The sequence below is a fragment of the Ascaphus truei genome, chromosome 21 (genome assembly GCF_040206685.1).
Source record: "Ascaphus truei isolate aAscTru1 chromosome 21, aAscTru1.hap1, whole genome shotgun sequence".
NCBI classification, from domain to species: domain Eukaryota; kingdom Metazoa; phylum Chordata; class Amphibia; order Anura; family Ascaphidae; genus Ascaphus; species Ascaphus truei.
The window spans coordinates 29,652,298-29,673,735 of NC_134503.1; the positions used below are offsets into that span (position 1 = coordinate 29,652,298).

Here is a 21,438-nt window from a genome sequence, read left to right on the forward strand (position 1 = left end):
TGCTGAAAAGGGGATATACCCAATACCTGACCTGTTGTGGCTCTTGAGGACTGGAGATGGCCACACCTGATTTAAATGGACACACACGCTGAGACCTCCCAATGACCATCAAATAAATACAAATTTCGGACACAACAGCTGTAAGAGCTATGAGACTAGTGTGTGCTGGTACGATGATTGGGTCCAAAGTCTTACAAGAGGAGTCATTTAACACCCTGTCCGAAACTGTAACTCTGCAGCACCCACTGAACACACAACACGCAGTACTGCAGGAAGATGTTTAATGCACACACTTGTCAGTGTCTTGTATCAGTCTACACGCACTGATCTGAGCAGGAGAGCTGCTGCAGAACACCGGCACCTGCCTCCTTCCACGCTCATTCGAAAAATAAATAAAAGATTTAGTCTGGGGCAAGTCCACGGCTGGAGGAGCCCGCTCAGCCCTGTCCGGCACTAACTGGTAAAGCACATTCTCTTAATGTCCGTTCGCCGTGGTCAGGCTGCTGACTCTTCTGGGGTTCGCCCGGCCTTGGATGGTGCAGTTCAGGGATTAGTAACAAAAGATTTTTTTTTTTTAAAAAGAGAGTTTTCCTCCATTCAGTAAGGTTCTTAAAAATGGAAAGGTGTTTCCATAGCACCTTGTCTGTACCTACGTATGTTATAAAAGTCAAACTGACCTTTGGCATTCTCTTCGCTGCTTGTGACTTCACCCTGGCATGACCTTTAGTTCTCCTCCCATCCTCAGCACAGAGCATACCTGTGGCCACACTCACCGGCCCTTTGAGTCTCCATACATATTACGGGGCATGGGCACCATCTTCTCTTCACATGTGACCTTGTTGTCCTTCAGAATGTTGTACCAAACAATCCCTGGAGAGCGGAGGTCCTCGCTACGACAGATGAGATAAGGCATTGTGTCTATCCGACCCTGGATGTGTGTGCTCCGGAGCAAGCCTGAGCAATGGCTACTGACTTTCTCTAGTCTTCTGAGGACCAGGTGAGCTTTCCTACAGACGGGAAAAAATACAAATTAATTACTTGTATTGTAATCTTCTCCAAAGAGCCATTAAACACACAGACTGAGCTCCCCTCCCCAGAAGAACTGGACGCCAACTCAACTATCCCAGCTTTCTGTCGAAGGAAAAGTGACTACCAAGCGGAGAATATAATACACCCCATTATAATATGTGACCCGATCCACATTCCTCCTATTGCTCTCTGTATACACTCCCCAAGGACAAGGAGGGGCAACATAGCTGGACACATGGATCTTGAGAGATACAGTACATGGCGAAATGTTAGTTAAATTGAAGGCTACAATTGGGCATATTACAAAGCATTGGAAGGAACTTTGAACATCTACAAAGCAGTGCTACGTTATAAGATGCCTTCCATGCTCGTAGGCGCCTTGCGATGCCATTCAAGTAAATGTGCCATATTTTCTAAGCTGTGTTACTCCGACATCTTCTGTGCTGGAATACACCACACAGTCCATTCACGTCAATGTGCCATATTTAGTAAGCCCGGCTTGAAAGCGCCTTATGTCTAGTACATATGGTCCCACCCTCAGGGTGATTATACGTCACTCATAACAGGACTGGGAGAATTGGCATCAATCCTTCTTGAACCATGTGCCATATTACACATGGAGAGGTTAATCCCTGTTCAACGCTGTCATACACATCAGAGTATTGTGAATGGCATAACACTGCAGCATTAATAGCATCCAGATTCTGGGGACTCTAATGTATGCATTATAACTGCCAGGGAATGATCCAGATGTAAGGAACAGAATAGGTGTGACCTGGCTGTGAAGGTTTGAACTATTACATCATTTTAGGGATCACACGTCCATTCATGGATGAGGTGGTTATGGCAGGACAGAGGAATGAGTACATGTGGGAAGCAGAGAGAGTCACCCCACTGTGAGTTACTGTTTCCAACACACTCTGATGGGATAGGAAAATGAGCCCAAAGAAAAGCCCATTCAGCCCAAACATCTGGAAACACTTTCCCTCGCTGAGAATAATAAATGGAAGCGGCCAGTTAGGTTTCCCAGACCCTAGTACTTAGCCAGAGCTCGGGTCCTGAAGACTAACTGACAGGGTTACTGGGCAGGACTCAGGCAATCAGTCCTTCACTGGTAACATAAACACGGTGGGAACCACAAATCTGCCTTGGCCAGTGAGAGAGACACGGGGAGGGACACAGTACAAACGGAGAAGGGAAGACAGCGAAACCCTTCTGTTCTCCCAAGAACATCAGGGGCGAGTTGAGTAATTGGACCAAAGGAAAATACTTGTGAGTAACTGCTGCTGCCACACACAGGTGACACGAGAATGTACAGAATACACACATCTCTCACATCATCTCCAATCTGTAACTAACTTATTAAAGGGGCGACAATTTCCACATCATTCCAGTCACCCTAACACTCCTTCTGTGCATCCTTTTATCCCGCAGTCTGGGGGGACGTGAAGAACCTTAAAATGTAATGTTAGCCCAACAGTTAGGGAGAAGGAGCGGTGTGAAGCAAGGGAGCCTGGTTCAATTCCCGGTGTCGGCTCCTTGTGACCTTGGGTAAGTCACTTTATCTCCCTGTGCCTCAGGCACCAAAAACATAGATTGTAAGCTCCACGGGGCAGGGACCTGTGCCTGCAAAATGTCTCTGTAAAGCGCTATGTAAAACTAGCAGCGCTATACAAGAACATGCTTTAAAAATAAAATTAAAAAAAAAAAAGAGCAGAGCGGGGGAATTGTGGGTAAAATAAAACTGCACAAGATATTAAAAGAAAAATCCTATTCAAAATCAAAGGGGTTTTTCACTTTGATACAATACATCTCTTTGGATCGAAAATGCGCTACTTTTGCTCTGATACAGAAGTCCCTTTATATACTTCCCTCAGTTACCAATCTCTGGTATCATGGACTTAGCTGCTCACCCCAAATGCACACCAGTAAAAACCCATTACCAATGTGCTTCCTAATGACTTGCACAATGCATAGGAAGAAGCATGAACCACTCCGTGCCACGCACACGTACTAACCCGCGCCACGTGCTAACCCGCGCACCACGTACTAACCCGCGCACCACGTACTAACCCGCGCCACGTGCTAACCTGCGCACCACGTTCTAACCCGTGCACCACGTGCTACCTGGGGCACCACATACTTACCCGCGCACCACTTGCTAACCCGTACTAACCCGTGCACCACGTACTAACCCTTGCACCACGTGCTAACCCGTACTAACCCGTGCACCACTTGCTAACCCGTACTAACCCGTGCACCACGTACTAACCCGCGCACCACGTGCTAACCCGTGCTAACCATTGCACCATGTGCTAACCCGTACTAACCCTTGCACCACGTGCTAACCCTTGCACTACGTGCTAACTCCGCGCACCACGTGCTAACCCACGTACCACGTGCTAACCCGTACTAACTAGCGCACCACGTGCTAACCCACGCACCACCCGCGCACCACGTACTAATCCGCACACCACGTACTAACCCGTACCAACTAGCGCATCACGTGCTGACCCACGCACCACATGCAATCCTGCGCATCACGTACTAACCCGCACACCACGTACTAACCCGCACATCATGTACTAACCCGCGCACCACGTGCTAACCCACACACCACGTGCTAACCCACACACCACGTACTAAACCGCGCACCATGTGCTAACCCACACACCACGTACTAAACCGCACACCACGTGCTAACCCACACACCACGTACTAACCCGCGCACCATGTGCTAACCCACACACCACGTACTAACCCGCGCACCACGTGCTAACCCACACACCACGTACTAACCCGCGCTCCACGTGCTAACACACATACCACATACTAACCCGCGCACCACTTGCTAACCCGTACTAACCCATGCACCACGTACTAACCCTTGCACCACGTGCTAACCCGTACTAACCCTTGCACCACCTGCTAACCCTTGCACTACGTGCTAACTTCGTGCACCACGTGCTAACCCATGTACCACGTGCTAACCCACGTACCACGTGCTAACCCGTACTAACTAGCGCACCACATGCTAACCCGCGCACCACCCGCGCACCACGTACTAATCCGCACACCACGTACTAACCCGTACCAACTAGCGCATCACGTGCTAACCCACGCACCACATGCAATCCTGCGCATCACGTACTAACCCGCGCACCACGTACTAACCCGCACATCATGTACTAACCCACGCACCACGTACTAACCCGCACATCATGTACTAACCCGCGCACCACGTGCTAACCCACACACCACGTACTAAACCGTGCACCACGTGCTAACCCACACACCACGTGCTAACCCACACACCACGTACTAAACCGCGCACCATGTGCTAACCCGCACACCACGTACTAAACCGCGCACCACGTGCTAACCCACACACCACGTACTAACCCGCGCACCACGTGCTAACCCACACACCACGTACTAACCCGCGCACCACGTACTAACCCACACACCACGTACTAACCCGCGCACCACGTGCTAACCCACACACCACGTACTAACCCGCGCACCACGTACTAACCCGCGCACCACGTACTAACCCACACACCACGTACTAACCCGCGCACCACGTACTAACACACACACCACGTACTAACCCGCGCACCACGTGCTAACCCACACACCACGTACTAACCCGCGCACCACGTACTAACACACACACCACGTACTAACCGGCGCACCACGTGCTAACCCGCGCACCACGTGCTAACCCACACACCACGTACTAACCCGCGCACCACGTACTAACCCGCGCACCACGTACTAACCCACACACCACGTACTAACCCGCGCACCACGTACTAACACACACACCACGTACTAACCCGCGCACCACGTGCTAACCCACACACCACGTGCTAACCCGCGCACCACGTGCTAACCCACACACCACGTACTAACCCGCGCACCACGTGCTAACCTGCGCACAGTTTACAAATGACAGGGACGGCCAACAACAGTCCTCAAGGGCCACCAACAGGTCAGGGTTTCAGGATATTCCTACTTCAGCACAGGTGGCTCAATCAGTGGCTCAGTTTTCGACTGCACCACCTGTGCTGAAGCAGGGAGATCCTGAAACCCTGACCTGTTGGTGGCTGTTGAGGACTGGAGTTGGCCGCCTGCCCTATGACAACAGCCACTATAAATAGCCACATGAATGATGTATGCGGGATCGGCGGAGGCGGCGGCGCAGGCGCGGGGAGCTGAGCACTACCAGCAGCTTCTCTAAGGAGCTAACCCAAAAAACAGTTAACTGCTTCTTACCCTGCAAATGACATCTATTATACATGAACCCATAGAGACACGCAGAAGGTCAGCACCCAGGAGGCTTCGGATTACCTCCATGCTTCAAGGGAGGTCACTTTAGGGTTCAAACTGCAGAACCTTGTCAAACCAAACTCAATTACATCATCGTCTCAGGAGCCGGCATCACTACACTGTGTCACATGATGTCATCCGGGTTCTGATTACCTACCTGTCCTGTGCCCCTATACTGAATAACACCAACCTCAGACCTATGTCCTGTGCCCCTATACTGAATAACACCAACCTCAGACCTATGTCCTGTGCCTCTATACTGAATAACACCAACCTCAGTCCTATGTCCTGTGCCCCTATACTGAATAACACCAACCTCAGAGTCCTGTCCTGTGCCTCTATACTGCACAACACCAACCTCAGTCCTATGTCCTGTGCCTCTATACTGCACAACACCAACCTCAGTCTTATGTCCTGTGCCCCTATACTGAATAACACCAACCTCAGACCTATGGCCTGTGCCTCTATACTGAATAACACCAACCTCAGTCCTATGTCCTGTGCCTCTATACTGAATAACACCAACCTCAGACCTATGTCCTGTGCCTCTATACTGAATAACATTAACCTCAGAGTCCTATGTCCTGTGCCTCTATACTGAATAACACCAACCTCAGACCTATGTCCTGTGCCTCTATACTGAATAACACCAACCTCAGACCTATGTCCTGTGCCTCTATACTGAATAACACCAACCTCAGTCCTATACCTCTATACTGAATAACGCCAACCTCAGAGATCTATGTCCTGTGCCTCTATATTGTATAACACCAACCTCAGAGCCCTATGTCCTGTGCCTCTATACTGAATAACACCAACCTCAAAGTCCTGTCCTGTGCCTCTATACTGAATAACACCAACCTCAGTCCTATGTCCTGTGCCTCTATACTGAATAACATCAACCTCAGAGCCCTATGTCCTGTGCCTCTATACTGAATAACACCAACCTCAGAGACCTATGTCCTGTGCCCCTATACTGAATAACACCAACCTCAGAGCCCTATATCCTGTGCCTCTATACTGAATAATACCAACCTCAGAGACATTTCCTTTGCCTCTATACTGAATAACACCAACCTCAGTCCTATGTCCTGTGCCTCTATACTGAATACCACCAACCGTAGTCCTATGTCTCTAGCCTGAATAACACAAACCTCAGACCTATGTCCTGTGCCTCTATACTGAATAACACCAACCTCAGAGACCTGTCCTGTGCCTCTATACTGAATAACACCAACCTCAGTCCTATGTCTCTATACTGAATAACACCAACCTCAGTCCTATGTCTCTATACTGAATAACACCAACCTCAGTCCTATGTCTCTATACTGAATAACACCAACCTCAGAGTCCTGTCCTGTGCCTCTATACTGAATAACACCAACCTCAGACCTATGTCCTGTGCCTCTATACTGAATAACACCAAACTCAGTCCTATGTCTCTATACTGAATAACACCAACCTCAGTCCTATGTCTCTATACTGAATAACACCAACCTCAGAGTCCTGTCCTGTGCCTCTATACTGAATAACACCAACCTCAGACCTATGTCCTGTGCCTCTATACTGAATAACACCAACCTCAGACCTATGTCCTGTGCCTCTATACTGAATAACACCAACCTCAGTCCTATACCTCTATACTGAATAACGCCAACCTCAGAGATCTATGTCCTGTGCCTCTATATTGTATAACACCAACCTCAGAGCCCTATGTCCTGTGCCTCTATACTGAATAACACCAACCTCAAAGTCCTGTCCTGTGCCTCTATACTGAATAACACCAACCTCAGTCCTATGTCCTGTGCCTCTATACTGAATAACATCAACCTCAGAGCCCTATGTCCTGTGCCTCTATACTGAATAACACCAAACTCAGAGTCCTATCCTGTTCCTCTATACTGAATAACACCAACCTCAGAGACCTATGTCCTGTGCCCCTATACTGAATAACACCAACCTCAGAGCCCTATATCCTGTGCCTCTATACTGAATAACACCAACCTCAGAGACATTTCCTTTGCCTCTATACTGAATAACACCAACCTCAGTCCTATGTCCTGTGCCTCTATACTGAATACCACCAACCGTAGTCCTATGTCTCTAGCCTGAATAACACAAACCTCAGACCTATGTCCTGTGCCTCTATACTGAATAACACCAACCTCAGAGACCTGTCCTGTGCCTCTATACTGAATAACACCAACCTCAGTCCTATGTCTCTATACTGAATAACACCAACCTCAGTCCTATGTCTCTATACTGAATAACACCAACCTCAGTCCTATGTCTCTATACTGAATAACACCAACCTCAGAGTCCTGTCTTGTGCCTCTATACTGAATAACACCAACCTCAGACCTATGTCCTGTGCCTCTATACTGAATAACACCAAACTCAGTCCTATGTCTCTATACTGAATAACACCAACCTCAGTCCTATGTCTCTATACTGAATAACACCAACCTCAGAGTCCTGTCCTGTGCCTCTATACTGAATAACACCAACCTCAGACCTATGTCCTGTGCCTCTATACTGAATAACACCAACCTCAGTCCTATGTCTCTATACTGAATAACACCAACCTCAGTCTTATGTCCTGTGCCTCTATACTGAATAACCCCAACCTCAGACCTATGTCCTGTGCCTCTATACTGAATAACACCAACCTCAGTCATGTGTCTCTATACTGAATAACACCAACCTCAGAGTCCTGTCCTCTGCCTCTATAGTGAATAACACCAACCTCAGACCTATATCCTGTGCCTCTATACTGAATAACACCAACCTCAGTCCTATATCCTGTGCCTCTATACTGAATAACACCAACCTCAGACCTATGTCTCTATACTGAATAACACCAACCTCAGACCTATGTCTCTATACTGAATAACACCAACCTCAGTCCTATGTCTCTATACTGAATAACACCAACCTCAGTCCTATATTCTGTGCCTCTATACTGAATAACACCAACCTCAGACCTATGTCTCTATACTGAATAACACCAACCTCAGTCCTATGTCCTGTGCTTCTATACTGAATAACACCAACCTCAGTCCTATATCCTGTGCCTCTAAACTGAATAACACCAACCTGAGTCCTCTCCTGTGCCTCTATACTGAATAACACCAACCTCAGACCTATATCCTGTGCCTCTATACTGAATAACACCAATCTCAGTCCTATGTCCTGTGCCTCTATACTGAATAACACCAACCTTAGTCCTATGTCCTGTGCCTCTATACTGAATAACACCAACCTCAGAGACCTGTCCTGTGCCTCTATACTGAATAACACCAACCTCAGCCCTATGTCCTGTGCCTCTATACTGAATAACACCAACCTTAGTCCTATGTCCTGTGCCTCTATACTGAATAACACCAACCTCAGTCTTATGTCCTGTGCCTCTATACTGAATAACACCAACCTCAGTCTTATGTCCTGTGCCTCTATACTGAATAACACCAACCTTAGTCCTATGTCCTGTGCCTCTATACTGAATAACACCAACCTCAGAGACCTGTCCTGTGCCTCTATACTGAATAACACCAACCTCAGTCTTATGTCCTGTGCCTCTATACTGAATAACACCAACCTCAGTCCTATGTCCTGTGCCTCTATACTGAATAACACCAACCTCAGAGACCTGTCCTGTGCCTCCATACTGAATAACACCAACCTCAGACCGATGTCCTGTGCCTCTATACTGAATAACACCAACCTCAGAGTCCTGTCCTGTGCCTCTATACTGAATAAAACCAACCTCAGTCCTATGTCTCTATACTGCGCAACACCAACCTCAGTCTTATGTCCTGTGCCTCTATACTGAATAACACCAACATCAGTCCTATGTCCTGTGCCTCTATACTGCATAACACCAACCTCAGTCTTATGTCCTGTGCCTCTATACTGAATAACACCAACCTCAGTCGTATGTCCTGTGCCTCTATACTGAATAACACCAACCTCAGAGTTCTGTCCTGTGCCTCTATACTGAATAACACCAACCTCAGTCCTATGTCCTGTGCCTCTATACTGAATAACACCAACCTCAGAGTCCTATGTCCTGTGCCTCTATACTGAATAACACCAACCTCAGAGTCCTATGTCCTGTGCCTCTATACTGAATAACACCAACCTCATTCCTATGTCCTGTGTCTCTATACTGAATAACACCAACCTCAGAGTCCTGTCCTGTGCCTCTATACTGAATAAAACCAACCTCAGTCCTATGTCTCTATACTGCACAACCCCAACCTCAGTCTTATGTCCTGTGCCTCTATACTGAATAACACCAACATCAGTCCTATGTCCTGTGCCTCTATACTGAATAACACCATCCTCAGTCTTATGTCCTGTGCCTCTATACTGAATAACACCAACCTCAGTCGTATGTCCTGTGCCTCTATACTGAATTACACCAACCTCAGAGACATGGCCTGTGCCTCTATACTGAATAACACAAACCTCAGAGTCCTATGTCCTGTGCCTCTATACTGAATAACACCAACCTTAGTCCTATGTCCTGTGCCTCTATACTGAATAACACGAACCTCGGAGTCCTGTCCTGTGCCTCTATACTGAATAACACCAACCTCAGTCCTGTGCCTCTATACTGAATAACACCAACCTTAGTCCTATGTCCTGTGCCTCTATACTGAATAACACCAACCTCAGAGTCCTGTCCTGTGCCTCTATACTGAATAACACCAACCTCAGTCCTGTGCCTCTATACTGAATAACACCAACCTTAGTCCTATGTCCTGTGCCTCTATACTGAATAACACCAACCTCAGTCCTATGTCCTGTGCCTCTATACTGAATAACACCAACCTCAGTCCTGTGCCTCTATACTGAATAACACCAACCTTAGTCCTATGTCCTGTGCCTCTATACTGAATAACACAAACCTCGGAGACCTATGTCTCCAGAGATGTGCCCAGTAAAACCTGCGGTAGACACAGGACAGCCTAAGCAAACCCAGCTCATAACTTTCCAGCTTTTCCTCATGTCCACAAAGCAGCAAACAGGGAGGAATAAAACCTGATGATTTATAGCAGTTAAAAGGGAAATGACTGCAAAGCTCGTCAAGGAAAGGGGCAGACAGTGGCTGGATGTCAGAGGTTAATGAGCTATCAAAGAAATTACAACCAAGGTCCCCTCTGGGGGAGGGCCAGTCACAGGGGAAAGATTTATGGCTCAAAAATGGTTCCATCAGGCCTGACAAGGACTGACTGCTGTGTAATGGGAAGTTCTGGTCCCAGCACTGTGAGAAAGGCATCAGCACTGTGTATACCAACAGCAGCAGGAGGTTAGTGATTCCTCTGCTCCGTGGCATGTCACGTCACACCCTCTCTGTCCCTCACACGCATACAGATCCCCCTCTTCCCTTTGTCACCCGCAGACAGACCCGTAATGCGGACTGAAAAACACACACTGTTTCCAAATGCACGCGGCTTTCGCACCAGGAGCACGGCTTTGGCAAATGAAAATATTCGTCTTGTGTCCTGCTGACAGTGTGTATGGAATTCTACAGCACTGCCCTGCAGAGCTGACAATCTAATGTGCGATAAAGTGACTCGCCCAAGGTCATCAGAAGAGCTGACGCGGGGGTTTGAACCTGGATCACCTCAGAGGCTGTGCCCTTACCCTTTAGGCCGCCGCATGTCAGCAAGACGCATGTTCTGCGCTGATATTATGAGATGGATAAGTACGTGTCCACCTACAGGAAATTACATGTTCACCGGCAACACATGAAAGGAAGAGACAAGCTGAATGCGAGAAGACCACCGGGCCTTATCCAATATGATGTGAAGCCACTTCCCTGTGTTGGGGAAGATGTCAGTCTTGTATCTGAATGGTGTGGAGCTCTTCCCTGGCTCGGGGAAGCGTGTTGAATAAGGGACTCGGAGAGATGGCACACGGAGCACAGAAGGGCATACTGTTTGCTTGCCGTGTGCCACACTGCCGCCTGCATGGGGTCTCTATTGACAACAGCGGCAGAAAGGCTGGTCTTGAAGGTAGTACAGCCCAGGAAAATGTGATTGAGATTTAAATGGGCAGGATCAGCGCTTTTCCTCTTGCGAGTTTCAAAACTGCCACGTTAACGGGGTAGTTCCATGGAGCAAAAGCTAGGTAACGGGAAGGGGGCCCCAACACGAAGAGGGTGGAAATGTGGTCTCAATCCCCTAAAAATCAATGAAACATGCCAGTGCCATTAGGTCCCTCTGGTCCTAGGAGACCCAGCCCCTACATCAGGAGTGGTCAACTCCAGTCCTCAAAAGCCACCATGTTAGGTTTTATGGGAGATCCCTGCTTCAGCACAGGCGTTGGCCACTGCTGCCCTACAATAACAATGGTTCCTTACCGGGGTCCCAGCTCGTCCTCGCTGCGCCACACAAAGTCGCCAAACTTCTCGTAGTGGGCGTTGTAGTGGTGCTGGACACGGAGGAGCATGCTGGCTGGCACTTCCATCAGGGTGTTGTAAGCCGTCTGCTGCTCCTTGCCGCTCGTGTAGCCGTTGTACAGGTTGTAGATTCTGTCGGCTATTTCTGGGAAGGAAGGTTTCGGCTGCCGGTTATTTCTCCCAGGTAAGTCACTCACAGGTTTGAGGGATAGGTGAGTCAGAAAGATACACGCGGACACAGGAGCAAGTCTTACATAGATATCACAATATAATCACACGCCCCACTGGGAATGGGAAAATGTTCTCTTTACCAGCAGGGAAGGGCAGGGGCTCCCTTTAGGCAGGGGTTCCTTTTAAGACAGGGGTTCCCTTTAGGCAGGGGTTCCCTTTAGGCAGGGGTTCCCTTTAGGCAGGGGTTCCTTTAAGGCAGGGGTTCCCTTTAGGCAGGGGTTCCCTTTAGGCAGGAGTTCCCTTTAGGCAGGAATTCCCTTTAGGCAGGGGTTCCCTTTAGGACAGGGGTTCCTTTTAAGACAGGGGTTCCCTTTTAGGCAGGGGTTCCCTTTAGGCAGGGGTTCCCTTTAGGCAGGGGTTCCCTTTAAGACAGGGGTTCCCTTTAAGACAGGGGTTCCCTTTAGGCAGGGGTTCCCTTTAGGCAGGGGTTCCCTTTAAGACAGGGGTTCCCTTTAGGCAGGGGTTCCTTTTAAGCAGGGGTTCCCTTTAGGCAGGGGTTCCCTTTAGGCAGGGGTTCCTTTAAGGCAGGGGTTCCCTTTAGGCAGGGGTTCCCTTTAAGGCAGGGGTTCCTTTTAAGACAGGGGTTCCCTTTTAGGCAGGGGTTCCCTTTAGGTAGGGGTTCCTTTTAAGACAGGGGTTCCCTTTAGGCAGGGGTTCCTTTTAGACAGGGGTTCCTTTTAGGCAGGGGTTCCCTTTAGGCAGGGGTTCCTTTAAGGCAGGGGTTCCTTTAAGGCAGGGGTTCCTTTAAGGCAGGGGTTCCCTTTCGCTTACACTCATATTTGATGCTCTTATGCTTAATTGTACACAGATGCAGCCAGACTTACTGTCCCCGCGGGCATGGAAAGATATGTATCCCCCGGGAGCAGGGAGTAACACAGCGGGAGGTCCCATACAGAAGTATGGACCTCCTATACGCCCCGTGACTTTTACCTTCTATATTTTGTTGTATATTTGTTGCGGCTCCGGGACGCGAAGTCTGGCTACACCTGTATGTAGCTGCATGTATTTCTCTCGCATGCACGCTCAGGCTGCATATGGTCGGCACACATCCACACAGTGTCCGCCAAGCACCGTCCCATCTCATAAACCGCCCTGACCATAAAGCGTGCCAATACTTCCCAATGCAGACCCTGGGGGCTTCCTGTGCAGCAGTACTGTAGTGTGCCGGTACTGGTAGGCACAGTAACCTGGATGTGTTTGTGGGTCGGGACGCTCATGGAAATGAAGCCTCAGGTGCCTCGGGTCACAGATGATCCCACTGGAGCCCGGTTACATACACGGCACCCACATGGACTTCTTCAAAATAAGTGATTGGGGTCTTATGTGTGAACCTAATCATGGCACTTACACCTCTTATTCCTGCATTCCTACGCACCATTTAGATCGCAAGCTCTTCAGGGCAGGGAGAACGTATGTTTCATTTGAAGTTTGGGGCACTTCGGAGTTGCCCAAGTGGGGGCACGTACCTTCTGCCTTGCTATCGTCCACCAGCGGGCATGCTGTACGCAGGGTGACAGAGCTTGGTGCTGAATGTCGGCCATGGGTATCAACAGCATAAAGGGTGAACCTGCAGAGCAGAAAACATTTCAGGACAGTTCGTGCCTGGCATTTCTAGAGCACTTTTGCTGGGAAGACATCACAGGGAGATGGAAAGGATCATTACTCATGAAACATCACTGGGTCTGGCTCACACTGTACACTCCCCTCCCCACACCTATTCAAACACTCTGTTAAGTGTGTGTACTTGTACAAACACACTACGTACATACTGCCCTCTCACATACAGCACAAAGTGAACACTGGTACACTAACCTTTATACAGAGAATCATTTATCTTTGTTTAACCTTTTACCGCCCTGGTTTGACTAGAAAGCTTTCAGAAATGGGGAATTATGTTTTCTTGTACAGACTGCGTGTCTTACCCATATACAGGCTGCATATGTGTCTTACCCGTGTACAGACTGTGTGTATGTGCCTTACCCATATACAGACTGTGTGTGTGTGAGTCTTACCCATATACAGACTGCATGTGTGTCTTACCCGTGTACAGACTGTGTGTACTGTATGTGCCTTACCCATATACAGACTGTGTGTGTGTCTTACCCATATACCGACTGCGTGTTTTACTTGTGTACAGACAACATGTATGTGTCTTGCCCATATACTGACTGCGTGTCTTACCTCTGTACAGACTGCCTGTATGTAATACCTGTGTAGACTGTGTGTGTGTGTATCTTACCCGTGTACAGACTGCTTGTGTTTCTTACCTGTTTAAAGACTGCATGTCTTACCTCTGTACAGACTGCGTGTATGTAATACCCGTGTAGACTGTGTGTGTGTGTATCTTACCTGTTTACAGACTGCGTGTGTCTTAACTGTATCCGTCTTAACGGTGTACAGACTGCATGTGTGTTACCTGTGTAAATTCTTGATTTGTATGTTGTGTGTACCCCTTACCTGTTGTAGCTGTCGTATATATCTCATGTCACAAACTTTGTAATAGTTGTCTCTACTTTGTCTTTGTAATCTATGTGTTTAATTTTGTATCTTTATTCTCTGCTTGTGATGCGTGCCACTGCCCGAGTATATACTGAGTGTAGTGTACACTGCACTTTGCTTGGGCTCCCTTTGTGTGCTGTACACACTATGTAATGATCCAGATAAACAATGACATGGAGAAGATGATATGGGCCAGATATATCATAACAGCAAGAAAACAGGTTCCTCTGAAGTTTGACGAGTCTTTGGGGACCTAGCATTCCTTTAAAGGAAGCCTCTTCTCAGAGATGAGAGAAACCAGATGTGTATCACAAGTTACATTCGCGGGAGGACGAACCAACTCCCCACGCTGATGTGAACATGCGATATGATGGGCGGTGTGTTGAGCAAAGAAATCCTCATGGCAAACATGTGGACCATTACCAAACCACATGGACAGACCTTCAGTTCATTCACAAGAGAAACACAAGACAAGTTCATTACCAAAACCTACGTTGAACCCATGATACATGTTTAACCTTAACCCACTGTAATAAAGCCATACATTTGCATGATGCACACACACACGTGTATATACCATTACTAGAACCCATGTCCAAACCCTCCCCATGCAATATTACATGTATGTGCATTGTAAATTCCACAACATACATTAGTGACTCATGTCCATGATAAGCAGGCATAATCCCATGATTCACATATATGTATATAATTAACAAACCCCATGTTAGCTTGTAACATCCACACACGTGTACCATTACCAAAGCCCGTGTTAATGTAACATGTCCGGGAAACACCTATACATGTATAGCGTTCACAAAAACAAATCCAGCTCAAAGTATCCAATTCATCCCTATGACAGGGCCACAATAGTACAAACAGCAGAGACTGCGACTGCTCTTCCAAAGCAAATACCGAGGAGACGCTCAAGGAGAGTCTCCCAGCCGATACATTACTATGAAGAAGTCTTCTCTCTGGGGGTGTAGTACAGACTCTGGCAGACTTTGCTTGCATCAGCTTTCAACCAACCTGCCGGGAGCCAGTGGGAAAACACCGCAAGGATCAACACACAGTCATCTTGCTCTCCTAGTATACCAATAACAATGAACACTCACCCAAGCACTTGGCAGGCTTCTCATGTTTACTACAGGTAATGCCTTCATAACCCTTTTTCAAGCAATTCTTTACAACGAATCTAGAAGATAGAAGAGCACGCTCCATCCTCACGGAGTAGTAATATTTCATCACAAATCTCTTCCCCGTTGGATATTCCTGATTCTTCACTTATGTTTGGGAGTGCACATTTTTCTTTTATTTAAACCCAAGTATGATTAAATATTACTGCACCACGAGGGTGGTCTTCTAGATCCCTTCTATAACTATGTCCACGAAGGAAGGAATCCTTCCTAGAAACAGCACTCGTCCCAGGGTCTATTATTTATTCTAAAAGAAAACTATATATGCATTATTTTATGAACACTTTATATTGAATTTTACTCGTTGCGTGGATTAGCTGTGTTGCAGTTCTTTACAGCGCAGTGATTTGCGGGGACACTCTTACAAGGCTCGGGCTACACCGTAATGTTCATTGAGGTAGCAATGAGAACAAAGCTTTAATACCGCATCGGCCACTGCTTTGGGTGCCGCAGTCTTAAAAAGGCGAATGAGTCCTTGTGAAAAGTACCCCAAGAGCCTTTATTTTTTTTTAAAAAGGGAGGAAAAGGGAAACATATTAAATTAAGCCTTATTTTGGCTTACTAAGAAGTTGTTGGGCGTATAAGGGGAGGGTTTGTGTCACTTTTTTTTACTCACCATAACTTACATAATGTGCAGCTTCAAATGACAGAGCCAGTATAACCAGCATCACACTGATGAAACCCAAATGGTTGAAAAGGCTGTCTGTGAGTAGGGTTACTGCTCTGCACTTCTTTAACCCAGGCTGTGCTGAAAGGCTGTGTAATGTGGCAGGCATAAGCTTATAGGGTATCATATTAAAATGGATTTGAAGCAAAAGGTGACATTGTATGCTCATTTGCATATCATTACCCAGAATCCCTGGCTGCAGTGGAAGCGTTGTATGCTAAGAGATAATGGGGAAAGGCAGAAATGCAGACCTGTCTGAGACAGGTGAAAGTGATAGTTTTATTTGCTGGAGGTTTAAGTGATTTCAGAGCTGGAGGATTTGCAGAAGGGGCAGGAGCTGGGAGAGTTACCCGTAACCGTGCACAATGTTAGAACACATTAGAAGAGGAGGAAACGGCAGCATTTCTAGCTAGAACTGGATTATTCACCTTGCTTGGGCCTCGTCCAGGGTGATAGCGAGCGTGCTCGAGCGCCGTGACGTCAGGCGCTGAATAAGCAGGGGTGATTCCTGGCAACTTAAAATTTGTTGTTGTGCGCATGGGGAGGGAGGGGGGGGGGCGTGTCGGTCATGTCACAGAGCTGCTGCGCCCTCATTGGGTGAACCTCTCACGTGACGCGCTAAAAATTCAAAGGAGTTTGTCTCTTCAAGCTGAGCACCGGGGAACGCTCATGGGCATGGGCGCACTCTGGACCAACACATTGTCGCAATGTTCGCTGATCACACGCACCCATTCAGCTTCACCGTAGACTCAGCCTTAGGGGCACGGTCATGCCAAGTCATCCAAATATGTTTCTTTCAGGAAGTAGCTCCAAGTCTAAATTGGGACGAACAATGAAAGTATGATCTTGTTGGCTTCTGTTCCTTACACTGCGCTGGTCAGAAAACGGTCAATTATTGGCCTCCGTGTAGAATACTGGAAACCAACAGAAAACTGTCAGAAAAAGAATTCATAAAGCAGTCACCGTGGCACACGGATACCCGTGGTCATGCTACATACATGGCATTCCTATTTTTAAAGATGATGCCAAAACGTGCGATAACGCAAATATGATGCAGTACTGCAGGGTTCTCAACAACTCCAGTCCTCAAGCCCTGCCCCTCCCCCCACAGGTCAGGTTTTCAGGATATCTCTGCTTCAGCACAGGTGGCTCAATCTTCGCCCAGACCTGTTGGGAGGGGGGTCTTGTGGGCTGGAGTTGATGAGCACCCCTGTGTAATGAAGACATTGGAGAAACACAAGGATATATAATGTGGACCTAGTGCTGTAAGACCAAGAGGGTTCCCTTCTAGTTCCTATCCCATGATGCAAACCTTTCCTGAGTACTAGGCTGCCACCCCCCACAGATTCCATATCCATTCATTTTCACTATCTGGAGCTTTCTGCCAACAGAAATATTTCCTCCTGGCAGTGTTTGCCGAGAGAGGCCTCCTAAACTCAATGTTCCTCCTCAGATTTCATCCGGAGCACACACAGCGTGGTGGTGGGATCGCAGACTGAGCTAGAGTCAGAGGCAGGTCCCAGGGGGCTTTGTACTGTATGTGCAAGTGCCAGGTCAGGTCAGGACAAGGGGGAGAATGCAGGGATAGAGAGAGGGAGAGAGGAGGAGGAGGAGAGTGTGGATGGCAGGAGGAGAGGTGAAGCCAGAGAGAGAGGTGCAAAGCGATGGAAAACAGAGAGGAGAAGAGTGCACTGACAAAGCAGAAAAACAATAGTGTGTGGGAGCCGAGAGAGGAGGAAAGAGCGAGTCCTGATGACCAAGGAGGGAGGGGGAGAGAGAGGGAAGTAAAGTAAGAGAGAGGAGAGTAGGGGGAGAGGTAGTGGATTACGTGCACTGCATATTAACAAGGTAACACACTACCATTAAAATGTAGGGAGATCCCTCCAAGATGTACTTACAATCTATTGTACCAAGTCTCATGGCTAGCTTACAGAGAGAACATCTCACAGAAATAGAACCGCATCTCCCATATCATCGCTATGCAGATAATACGCAGCTATATGTACCCACCACAACCCTCGCTCCTGCAATCCAGTCTCTAGACTCTGATTGCCTCCCAGCTATATGCTCAGGGATGGTGTTCTGCCGCCTTAAACTTAAAATGTCTAAAACTGAGCTCCTCATATGCCCCCCCCCCTAAATCTGGCCGAATATCCCCCCTTTTTCCATCATAGTAACAAAGTACTACCATCTATCCTGGCACCAAAGCACGTTGCTTATGAGTGACCTTTGATTCTTCCCTTTCCTTCTCCAGTCACGGCATGGCTACATTTCTTTGCTTCTTACTCTGTAATCTTGCCAAGAGCCGCTCTTTCCTTGGTCAATCAACTTCAAAAACACTAAAGCACGCCCTTATCCTCTCCCGCCCAAATTCTGCTGCTAGAATCAATTCACTTTCTCCCACTAGTCCCTGCTCATCTCCTTAAATCCCACTCATGGCTTGCCATTAAATTTCGGATAACTTACAAAGTTCTCCTCCTTACCTTTAAGGATCTCCACTCATCTTCTCCTTCCTACATATCAGCTCTGATCTCTCGTTATTCCCCTGCTGGTCTCCTGCGCTCTACCCATAACTGTCTCCTCTCCACCCCTTTCACCTCTCCAGCTCTCTCGCCTTAAACCTTCTCCCCTCACTGACCCTTACCTGTGGAACTCCCTCACACTCCGTATACACCAAGCACCTTGAAGTTAAACCTTAAAACTCAACTTTTAAATGAAGTATTTCAATAGCCCGAATTCCTAGCTACTGCCCCACACCCACAGTCGCCCCTTCAACCATTGTGGCCAAGCACTGCCATCTACTGCACTTATTCCCTCACCTGCTGTCTCTGTAACTCTCCCAGCATACCACTTAGATTGTAAGCTCTCCGGGGCAGGGATTTCCTTTCCTATTGCCTGATCTTATGTCTGTTGCACGTATTGTGTTATTATTTATTTATTTTATTTATTTATAAAATATTTTACCAGGCAGTAATACATTGAGAGTTACCTCTCGTTTTCAAGTATGTCCTGGGCACAGAGTTAAGACAAATAATACATGGTTACAAATACAGTTACATAAATGAACAAGGTATACATTATATACAAGACATTCTGCCTGCTACAGACGCACACCTAGAAGACTCTACAATCCCCATTATAAGATGAGCAGAAGAAGGTGCACAGTTCTCTGGATTCCGGTGGACAGAGTAGGTGACATTAAAACGTCACAGGGATTAGTGGGATGGAAACAAATGTCCTTAAAAACGGCTATGTGATGGTAGAAAGGTGGGGGAAGCCGTCACCGCCGGCGATCACACACACGCAGGAGCGGAGCCATGTCCTGGACAGTTTAGGCCTACGAGAGCCCTGATTGTGCAAAGCATAGTGACATGATTTTGACCTCTTCTCCACCAGCAAAACTGGGGTTCCCATCCCTTGGCCTGGGCTCTGATACACAGCACTGGCTTCAGAGTTCTCATTCTGAACAATGGGATTGTTTTTCTTTAGTATCCTTTCTATTTAAAGATAACAGCAGAGCATGTCATATTGCTGACAAAGCAAATTGTCCCAAGCCAGGAAAGTGGCTTATCAAATAATTGTGTACATGCTTATTGCCCTGGCCAACTATGGCATCATAATTACTTTTAGGCACAAAAAGCAAAGGGAATAAGCATTGCAGGTGTCCACAAACATTATGAGATATATTAGAGAAAGATTGTAAAACATTGCATATTGAAACAATGCATTCAAAATACTTTCATATGTCTGAAGGTACAACCTCTGTAATGGTGCAAAGCCGTGAACACATACCTAGCAATTCTGTGTGCTCATTTGCATGTCATTTCCCAGAATCCCTGGGAGCAGTGGAAGCACTGTAAGCTAAGAGATAATGGGGAAAGGCGGGGTAGCAGACCTGTCTGAGAATGTGAATGCGCTCACACGTGGCATTTTTATCAGCAACATATATATTCATGTTGTTGATAAAAATGCTCCATACAAAGCAATAGTTTTGTATGTATATATACATGCAGCAAGCTTAAGCCTATAGGGAACCATGTTAAAAATGGTTATTGAGGCAAAAAGTGACACTGTGTGCTCATTTGCATGTCATTTCCCAGAATCCTTTGCTGCAGTGGAAGTGCTGTATGCTGGGTGATGATGGGGAAAGGCGGGGTTGCAGACCTGCCTAAGACATGCAGATGAGCATACAGTTATATTTGCATATATATATATATATATATATATATATATATATATATATATATATATATACACACACATACAAAACTATTGCTTTGTATGGAGCTAAAGAGAAGTATCACTGGACAGAGCTTTAATTAAAAGTTCTATAGATTAATTTTTTTAAATAAACCTATTGTGTATTCAAACTTTGTACACCACGGAGCATGAGTTTCTCGTTTGTGTGTGTGTGTTTCACCAAGATAAAATGTGATTGAAATGGTCTCCGAGTGAAATTCCAGCCTAACCTGGCAAAAGTATAATAAACACAATGTGACACCGCAGGGAGGCTTATAAATCCCCCTGGTGTATCTGTGGGGGATGCTTTGTGTGTGATGTTGTAATGAACCTCTCCCCCTTCTTCCCAAGGACACGCAGCAGTCAGGACCCGATGCTGCCACCCAAGGCTTCATCTACAGACCCCAAGGATACCTGCAGCCCTTGCAAGCGAAAGGGCTTCAACCTGAGATCAACTGGAGACCCCCTTGGGTAAATGTTAAAACAACAGCAGCTGCTTGGCCCAGCAGCCCCCGGGCTGTGTGGGAGCCCCAGATATCAGAGACTGGAAACATTTCTCTGTAAACCTTGAGCGGCAGGAATGGAGTGGGGCCCAGAATGGTGGTGGTATCAGCCTCTGATAAGTGCCTGGGTAGGTCACACAGACGTAATCCTTTGCGTAAATGATAGATAACAACTAAAATACTTTTTTTTTTGTTTGTAGTTTTCTTATGAGAAGCTCTGGGAGATAAAGCAGCCTTTGTTCCCATTATTGCTAGCAAAACACAGAGTGAAAGATAGCAGGTGTGAACAGGAGTGAGACAGGAGTGAAACAGCGAGGCTGCCCGTAATCAGCA

The 21,438-nt window shown here is 47.2% G+C and overlaps 1 protein-coding gene across 1 annotated transcript in view; it reads right to left on the reverse strand.

Moving 5' to 3' along the window:
* Positions 1 to 264: 264 nt before the first annotated feature.
* Positions 265 to 21,438, reverse strand: part of ASTN2 (astrotactin 2) — a 440,720-nt gene continuing 419,546 nt past the window's right edge. Inside the window, 3 exon segments of the mRNA XM_075579436.1 lie at positions 265 to 1,007; positions 11,732 to 11,915; positions 13,468 to 13,568. Coding sequence (XP_075435551.1) covers positions 770 to 1,007; positions 11,732 to 11,915; positions 13,468 to 13,568 — 523 coding nt within the window. The 3' untranslated portion in view covers positions 265 to 769.